We start from the raw sequence: 9,836 nt of genomic DNA on the forward strand, positions 1-9,836 counted from the left end.
TGTTGTTACTTGGCGACTCTTGTGGCTCCGCTTCCTGATCCAAGATGGCTGCCGGAGCTCCGCAGGCCTGTCTACCCACCACACAGGAGGAAGGAAGAAGAGGGTGGGAAAGCCTCCCTTGGAGGACACCTCCCTGAGAATGGCTCACAACAGTGCTATCTCACTAGCCAAAATGTCCCATGTGGCCACACCTACCTGCAGGGGAAGCTGGAGAGTGCAACCTTTTAGTGGCGCTCCCATGTGTCTAGAATCCTCATCACTAAGGATAAAGGAGGGGGGGAGAATGGGAGGAGCCCAGACACCTCTGCCCCAGAAAACATCTGAGTGGCTCTATTTGACCACACCCAACATGAAGCATCCCTGTCAGCTAAAGCTTTGTGCCAAGTCATTGCACAAAAATGTCCCTCCCTTGTACCCAGATTGTATATGGCCAATGATGACCGGTCTGCTCAAGCAGCACCAAGATGGCAGAGCTGATTTTATTCAGAGCCCGTGGCTTGAATCCGAGCATTTAATACAATGGAACCCTCATGAGGCTCTTGCCCCTGGGAGGTGACTGCCACCTTGAAACATCCCTCTGGCTTCAGTGACTCATGATTGTTCCCTCAAGTAGACTCCAAAGCTGGACCTGGCCCATCTCATCCTGGGTCCCATATAATTTGGAGCATTTTATCTTTAATCAGGTGAGTTTCCTATGTCATCAGCCCCTGAAATCCCCAAGCTGAGAAGTGTGACAGGTTTTGGGAAGTGACTCCCTCCAGAAAGACATGTCAGTAGTGGGTGTAGTTCCCTTAGGCCAGCTTTGCTGCTTCCCTGGTAGCAAATGAGAGTCTGGGGAGCAGTCCCAAGGAGCCACTAATCTCTTTCTGGAGCTGTCTTTTACCAGTTCAGCTTCTCAATAAGCAATATTGTGGCTGGACCAGCCCTTGGAGTTCTTATCATGATTGCATGATGCCCTTGGCAATAACCATCAGGAAACTTTGAAAAAATAAAGGGTTACTAGTTACAGGCCCTGCAAACTACAGAGCACACTTGGGGCCACACGGTAAGGTCAGAGAGAGACAGAGAGAGAGAGAGAGAGAGAGAGAGAGAGAGAGAGAGAGAGAGAGAGATTCACAGGCTCAGTCTTTATTGGTAAATTAAAAACATAAGAGAAGGAATTTAAAGTTCCAGAAGAGAAAAAAGAAGAGGCCCAAATGGTCAGTTAGTGAAACCAACCAAGATCTGTAAAATAACAGAACCTTGAGGGGAGAAGTGGCTGGGATCCTTATGTAGTCCTGTGATTGCCCATCATTGAAGTGGATGCATTGGCAAAGAATGTTTCAGTCAGGCCCTTGAATTACAAAAAAGGAAAACCCCAAGCGTCAGGGCTCACACTAGGGAAACCCAGTTTGTACTTTCTAATCAAGAAGGCACGTCCTCACAGCCCCTCCCAGGGCAAGGTTCTGCCAAGCGCAGCCTGAGTGTACACTTATAAAACATGCACTCCTCCCTGCTTATCAGGCCTGGAAACCTGGGATCTTTGTGGAGCTGTAAACCTGGTGGAGTCAGGCAACCCCCAGCTCCTGTCACTGTGCTCTGCTGGGCAATCCCCATCACCCCAGGGCATCAGGCCACCAGGGGGGCCATGGAGCTGTGAAATTCAGCAGCCCTGACCTTGGTGTACATCCTCATAGAGGTGCTGTAAGAACTGGATAGACAGGTAAGAGGCAGGAGCCCCTGTCAGCTTGCAGAGAAGGGAGAGGGTGGGAAAACAATAATATTGACATTAACAACCATAGCATTGTTAATAACAACTATTTCCTATTTCATTATTCCTTTGTAGTGAGACTGTACATCGTGAGATAGATTGGCCTCTGAGTGACAACACGGGAGTAGTTGGTGGTGAAAAAGGATGAATTGAGAGATGGTTTGAAGCCTCCAGGAGACTGGTGATCCTGGTAACTCCGGAGTGACCAGCAGAGGGCGCCCTCAGCAGGGCCTCACCAGGGAACGTTGAGACAGAAGCACAGACTCCAGCTTCTCCTGGAGGAAAACTACCTGATCTCTGCCGGCCTCAGGTCCTCATTTGCAAAAAGTCTAGCCCTCCCATCACATGAACCCTGGAATCCAGCCGCCTCTCAAGCCAGGTCAAATTAGGCCCTGAATAAAAAAGGGGGACACAGGAGGCAGAGAGACACACGACCGGAACCTCAGATCTGGTGCACAAATCAGTAATTACTCTAATCCACAGTTTATCCCTCATACTATATTTTTTTCTTTGTGGATTTGGGAATTAGGAGTGTAGAGTTAAAAACAGATGCTCCACAGACAGGAAGATCAGATTCAAATCCTGGTTTCAGCATGAGGTGAGTCTGCTCTCTAGAAAATGGGATCATGAAATAGTTCAGGGTGATGAGTGTATCATAAGTATCAACGTAAGAGCACCCAAACTTGTGGAGAGTTTTTACAAGAGTTTGTTTGCGCCCAAACCGATGACAACTGCTAGGAAGCAAGTTCTCAAGAACTCCTGACAGCTTTTCATTTTCTTTTATGCATTTGAAATTAAGCAGGGAAACTAAGGACGGTTACATGAAGGTGGAAGAAAGCAAAGCAGGGATTGGATTACAGGATAGTGAAGATTATGTGCTTTCTTGAGGGTGGTCACGCTTTAGAAGGAGGATCTGAAGAGGCACTTCAAAAGTGTTCACCAAGAGGCATGAGGACAACGGGCAGGGCTTGTTTACGGCAAAGACACACCTTTTACTAGAGAAGTTATAGCCTGGGTGTGACTCCCCACCACGTCCTGCCCAGTGAGGGATGTATGATCAGATCACCCGTGACGGTACTTTCCCTAGAGCCCCTTTCTCATCCACACAAGCTAATGAATGACAACTTTGATCACATGCAAAAACTCTACATACCTCCCCCCGTAACACTTTTTGTTCTTGATGTCACAATTTACATCTTTTGATTGTGTATCCATCAAAAAATTGTTGTTTTAATACTTTTGTCTGTTAACTTTTATGCTCAAATTAAAAGGGGCACCAACGTTTCAGTCCATGACAGACCACATAGCCTAGGTGTGCGGTAGACAGGAACATCCAGGTTTGTGTACGTGTGCTCTGTGGTGTCCCCACAGTGACAACATCGCCTAAAGTCACAGTTCTCAGAACCTATTAAGTAGTGCACGACTGTATGTAACATCCTGTCCTTCCAACCTGAAGAACTCTTTGAAACATTTCTTGTAAAGTATTGTGATGAGTGGAATAAGCAAGTCACAGAAGGACAAACGCTTTGTGATTCCACTTACAGGAAGTGTTGAAAATACTCAAACTCACAGAAGCAGAGAATAGAGTGGTGGCTGCCGGGGGCTGGAGGGAGGCGAAGTGGGGAGTTGCTGTTCAACACGTATAAAGTTTCAGTTATGTGAGATGAATAATCCTAGAAACCAGCTGTTGATCACAGTGCCTGTGGCTTCCAATCCTGTATTGTGCCCTGAAAAGTGTTGTTAAGCGGGTCGGCCGGGTGGCTGATGGTTACAGCGCAGAGCTGAGAACACCAAGGTCACCGGTTTGATACCCACATGGGCCCATGAGCTGCCCGCTCCACAAGTAGAGTGAAAAACAGTTTAAGAAAGTAGATCTTGTGTCAAGTGTCCTTACGACAAACAAACACGCACACCCAAACATGAGGCCCAGGGAAACGTCGAGAGGTGATGGATATTATTTCTTACCTTGATTGTGGTGATGGTTTAAACCGCTGTATCCGCACGTCCAAACTCACCGAATTGTACACGTTAAATACGCCCCATTTTTGTATATCAATTATACTTCAACAGTCTGTTTTAAGTAGAGACACATCTATGAACGTCATCATCACTCTTGCGATGCAGGGATCATTACTCGGGGTGTCAGCGGGTGGTCATAAGGCTCAAAGGATCTTTTGTAAGGAAAGTATTTAGAACAGTAATGAATTGATACCAAACACTCACACTAACATGCCTCAAACGATTAACTGGACATTTCCAGCTAATTACCTAAGTCGCAGACGTCCTTTCGCCTGATTCCCATAGCGGTTCAGTTGGAGGACCAGAAAGTGAAGGGTCATTTCTGCCATCTGGTGGCCAACACCTGAATTGCTGCCTCTGCAGATTCCCACGGAAAGGGGAACACACTCACTCATCCTCTCTTGAGGAGATGAGGTTTCACAGTAGGTTCTATTTTGTCTTGCTGGGCATTGGATGGGAGGGTGTTACACGGTAGCATTTCAGGAACCTCTGCAAAGAGAGCTAGAGCAAGAGCGAGAGACAGAGAGACACAGAACGAGAGAGACTTTCTGGTACTTTGTGAGAAATTGTGTAACAAAACCTTCTGCAACTGATACAAACCATTTCCTGAATTCACTGTGTCCACCAGACACAAATTGCTCTTCCAGCTACAGAATAGACAGGAGTCTGCGTGACGTCAGGCAGCTCAGGACGCACACATACGGGCTGCTCAGGACATGTGAAAAACAGAAGAAACAGCCACTTGGTTGAAACTTGACTTGGAGGGGCCCCCAAAGCAAAAGCATCCATAAGAAAAAGACTGACCTGAGGGGCCAGATCCAGAGGAAACTTGCACTGTGAATGCGAAGGAGAGTTTGGAACAGCCTTCCCCCATTATCCAAGCATTTATTCACAGAAACCTATACTGAGCATGCGCTGACCAGGCCCTGCCCTGACGTGCTGATTGATGGAGACAGGTTGGAGACATGGCCCCAGACATGGGGATAAATCCCTGAGAATTAGTAGCATGCTTTGTGTTCTAGAGACACCCATGTTCCCATCCCGTTTCTGTACTTCTGAGCAGAATTAATATGCCATCATGATGACAAGCAGTGACTCACTGATACCTGCCTTTGTTCCAGGTACAGAAAGCAGGTACCAAAGGTCCGGACATGGGCAGGCAGCCAGGAGAAGGGGAGCAGGTCCTGCCTCCCCAGGTTCGTGGGGATGCGCATCGCCCTCTCTGGACTGCAGTGTCCGCGTCTGAAAAATAAGGAAGTGAGCTAATCTCCCAGGACAGCCCCGCTGTGATAAAGAGCAGGGCTGGTGTTCCTCTTCTGTGCACATACTCCCTTATCATCTTATCTTGCTGTGTAAACTTCCCCTTGACCCTACAGCTCTTGGTTCCTTGAAAGAGGGAACCTAAACACCAGACAATCCTAGAAAATGGCTCAGCCTGTCCCATTCCTGAGCTGCAGCTGCCCCTCCCTTCTGGGGGTGAGCTGGTAGGGCAGGCGGCTGAGGTCAAGCCTCTCACCCCCAGGGCCTCAAGCTGAGCTCCCAGATTTCAAGCTAGAAGTCATGACACAGAAGGGCTTCTACAGCCCTGCACCCTGTACCATCTCCAACCCGTGGGGTGGCTGGAACGAAACCACACCGGCTGTGGCTACTGGTTCCCGAACAGAGACAATCCTGTTCTGTAAGGGGACCTTAGTGTCTCCAAGCCACTGAGATGGAATACTACATGTTGAGACTCAGAGAGAATTCCATCTCCTCGGGGACCCTGGGAAATACAACTGTGCTTTAAGCATCACCGACACCTGGATGGTGGAGATGGGACAAATTTCTTACCACTGAAAAGAAGAAACAGTATATAATTACGTACATGGCTTGATGTCTGCATGTGACAGGTATGGAACTGCTCATAAAAAGGACAAGGATGGATGGAACGTGGGGTCCCCATGGAGCCTGATCGCTATAGACTGAATGGCTCTTGTCCAATTCAAATGCTGAAGGCTTTACTCCCACACGATTGTTATTTCAGAGATAGTTGCGATTAAGTGAGCTCATGAGAACAGTGGGCTTATAAAAAGAGGAGAAGAAAGAGAAAATGATTTCGTTTCTCTCCCCATGAGCATGAGTATGTGGGGATGTAGGGAGAAGGCGGCCTGCCAGCCAGGAAGCGGGCTCTTACTGGGAGTCAAATCTGCTGACACCTTGATCTTGGACTTCCCAACCTCCAGAACTGCCAGAAGTAAGTTTCCGTTGTTTAAGCCGCCCAGGCAATGGTATGTTGTTATGGAAGCCTGAGCTGACCTGTCAGCCTGAGGCACGATTCAAACAAAAGCAACCAATTCTCCAAGAGAACCAGGTGACACCACGCCCTCCTGTTACTACAGAGCCTCTTCCCACAGCCCCGGTTTCTTCATGCTGTTCCTGGGTACAGCCCTCAGGGGGCCTGCGTGGGGTGGGGTCCTCCTCTTGGGGCAGTGAGTACTTGTGATTCATTATGTGCTGCCAATCTCATTTGATAGTATTGGGGGCCATAGGCTCAGCCTTCCCCGTTACCCCGGGGCAGAAATCCTCCCCCACCAATGTGGTGACTAGGAGGCCATCAGACCGTCCTGGGGGCCACACCCTGAGCCCCTGCCAGCCCTCAGTGTCCAGAGTCCTGAGCTGTCCTCGGGAGGAGCTGGAGATAGAGGAACGTTCACTGCTGAGTGTGGCACCTGCTGGTACCCAGGTCCCCCTGCCGGTCTGTGTGGAGTGAGACTCAGGAGGCTGGTGCCTGGGCTGCTCCTGCTGGGCAGATATGAGAGAGGACGGCAGAAGCGGTAGGAGCTACTTCAGGCCGGTGGTGACCTCAGCGCCGTATGAGGCCCACCAGCTCAAGATTGTTCTCAGGTTCAGCTTCAGGAGTGCCAGCGACGTGGACCATCTCTGTCCTGCTGTGGCCAGGACAGGGGTGTGTAGTGGGCTTTCCCGGGGATCCCGGTCCTAGAGGTGATGGGACCTGGATGAAGGGCCGGAGGCTGTCCAGCATGTGGGGCGCAGGGGTGTGGGGATGAGAGACACAGGGAGGGGGGAGGCGGGGCTAGCCCAGAGCTGGCGGGACAGCAGCTAAACATCCCCTCCTTTGTGCAGCTTCTGCTGAGCCCCCCACGGGGAGGATTTGAGTGGTCCCTGCATGTGTCCCACAATAGCCCAACCAGACAGGCCTCGGGGCTACCTGAGGTCCAGGTGTGGCTGTTCACCCCCCAGCCCCAGCCCCAGCACAGGGCCAGCTCGGAGGCCGTGCCCAGTGAATGCTGTAGGAATGGATGAGCCGGTGTTGCCACGTGCAGGTCAGAAGGTTGATGGCAAGAGGAGAGGGGCAGCTCCAGAAGGCTTTTAAGCATCTGGACTGCATAAAGCCACCACCATCAGGGGGCATAGGTGTGGCCTATGTGGCAGACCAGGAGAAAGAGAAGTGAAAAATGAGCCTGGACCAGGAGAAAGGGAAGTGAAAAATGAGGCCAGACCTGGAGGCCAGCTGAGGGCATTGTGAAGTGTCACCTGAGCAGGGAGATGCAGGGCAAGTTGGGAAGTGCTCTCCCGCTTCCCTCTGTGATTTTGCCTCCTAACTGACCCCGGGCCCACAGGAGGGTCTCATAGCTGGGAATCTTCTTTCTTGCCCCTTGAGAGTCCAAGCCATGTCCACCCAGTTGGGTCACTTGTGGCCAAGAACAACCAGCTGACAGAGCCTCGAGCACCGACGAGGCAAGTCCTAGAGATTGTCTGTCGCTCTCTGGATGGGGGACGTCTCAGGGCACCAATGGCATCTGTTGTGTCCCTTCAGCCTCCAGCCCCGACACAGGGCAGATGCTCCCTCTGTGTTGAGTGAACGTGAGTGAGTCAGTGAGTGAGTGTGTGAGTGAGTGAGTGTGTGAGTGAGTGAACGTGAATGAGTGAGTGAGTAAGTGAGTGAGTGAACGTGAATGAGTGAGTGAGTAAGTGAGTGAGTGAACGTGAATGAGTGAGTGAGTGAGTGAACGTGAATGAGTGAGTGAGTGAGTGAACGTGAATCAGTGAGTGAATGAGTGAATGAGTGAATGAGTGAATGAGTAAATGTCTGAATGAACGGTTGCCCCCTACAATACATCTGAGACTCTTCCTCACATTTTATGAGCCACACACCCAGACAGCACCCCCGACAGCCCAAGCCTGGAAGAACTGCCTGCCTCCGGGGTGTGGACGGGGGTTTCTTGCACTGCTGACCTTTAGGCTGTCTGATGCTTGTCAGGGGCCGTCCTGTGCATTGTACCATGTTCAGAAGCATCTCTGGATTCTGCCCACCAGCTGCCAGCCGCACCCTCCTCCCAAGCTGTGACAATGTGTCCACGTATGGCCAAGCGTCCCCTGGGTGGGCCGGTTCAGAAGCACAGACGTAGACAACACGTGACCCTTGGGCCAGGCCAGGCAGTGACCGCTCCGTGCACACAGGGCTCCAACAGCACCTCAGCCTCGGCAGCAGGACTCAGACACCCATTGTTTGTCATGACGCGAATCTGCAGAGGCTGCTGCTGCCCCCCCTGTCCCCCAGATGCCCGGACGGGCCTCACCCAGGTCCAGACCTGGTGGACAGGGCCCATGTCCCTGGTCCAAGCGCCAGTGCTGAAGAGAAGTCCCCGAGATGGGACAGGACAGGACCTGGGGTCTGCTCCCTGTCTCCCTGACTGCTCCTCTCTAGGAGGGTCTCCAGGTCTCTGGGTTGTGGGGTGTCCATCTGCTCTGTGCAGAAGGGGGATGAGCTGCAGATGTGAGGTTCCTCCTCTGTGAACCAGGAGGCCCCACACTCCACCCCAGCTTCCGTGGTTTCCCCCCAGTTCCCCTCCCACTTCCTTTTTCTCTTTTCTCCCACAGGAGCCAGAAACCCTCCGTGTCAGACATGCTGCTGCTGCTTCTGTCCCTGCTGTGGGCAGGTGAGTGGTCAAGGGGAGGGGGCAGGGTGGGGGCTCTGCTGACCATCCTTTCCCCACAGGGTCCCTGGCTCAGGATGAAGGATACCGGCTGACAATGCAGGAGTCTGTGACGGTGCAGGAGGGCCTGTGTGTCTTAGTGCCCTGCACTGCCATCTATCCCGGGTACCAGCGGCAAGACTCTGACCCAGCTCATGGCTACTGGTTCCGGGAAGGGGCCAGGACAGGCCAACATGCTCCTGTGGCCACAAACAAGCCAGGTCGTAAAGTGCAGGAGGAGACCCAGGGCCGATTCCACCTCTCTGGGGACCCTCGGACCCACAACTACTCCCTGGATATCAGAGACACCAAGAGGAGAGACGAAGGAAAACACTTTTCTAGGATGGAGAGAGAGATGTGTTATGGAGTTACACATCTAACTTGCTCTCCGTGCATGTGACGGGTTAGGCATGGGCTCCAGGAGAAGCCACAGGGGAAGGACATGGGGGTTCGGGACAGGGCTGGGATGGACACCCCTCCGGGGAGGGTGTTGGGGTCCAGCGTGTCTGGTCTCAGAGGAAGGAGCTGGACCAAAGCCTAAGGCTTCTCTCGGGGCCGCACCTGGGACCCTCCTTCCTGATGCCATGTCTCCCCCTTCTCACCAGCTCTGACCCACAGGGTCCACATCTCCTTCCCGGGCACCCTGGAGTCTGGCTGCCCCAGGAACCTGACCTGCTCTGTGCCCTGAGCCTGTGAGCGGGGCACGCCTCCCATCTTCTCCTGGACATCAGCTGCCCTCACCTCCCTGGGCCCCAGGACCCTCCTCTCCTCCATGATCACCCTCACCCCTCGGCCCCAGGACCACGGCACTAACCTCACCTGTCAGGTGAAGTTCCCTGCAGCTGGTGTGACCGTGGAGAGAACCATCCAGCTCAACGTCACCTGTGAGAGTCTGTGGTGGGGTCCTGAGGGCAGCAGGGATGGGGGTTCCCATTATTCTCTGAGGCCGGGGTGAGAGCGGGATATCTGGGGTCCCAGACACAGCATGAGCAGGTGCCTCACTCCTCAGCCTCCTGCGCCTGGTTTCTTCCCTCTCTGTCCCCTAAGACAGCTTCCACATGGACAACCTTGGCCTCTTCGTCCACAAATAA

The 9,836-nt window shown here is 52.3% G+C and overlaps 1 protein-coding gene across 1 annotated transcript; it reads left to right on the forward strand.

The window, feature by feature from the left end:
- Positions 1-8,675: 8,675 nt before the first annotated feature.
- On the forward strand, positions 8,676-9,836 carry LOC308489924 (myeloid cell surface antigen CD33-like; the record flags this gene model as incomplete). The annotated part of the gene is given in 6 exon segments (XM_081031540.1): positions 8,676-8,709; positions 8,769-9,098; positions 9,101-9,148; positions 9,351-9,430; positions 9,434-9,629; positions 9,793-9,836. Coding segments are annotated over 6 exon segments (732 nt in total).

The sequence above is a fragment of the Rhinolophus hipposideros genome (assembly GCF_964194185.1).
Source record: "Rhinolophus hipposideros genome assembly, chromosome: 21".
In the NCBI taxonomy this organism is placed as follows: domain Eukaryota; kingdom Metazoa; phylum Chordata; class Mammalia; order Chiroptera; family Rhinolophidae; genus Rhinolophus; species Rhinolophus hipposideros.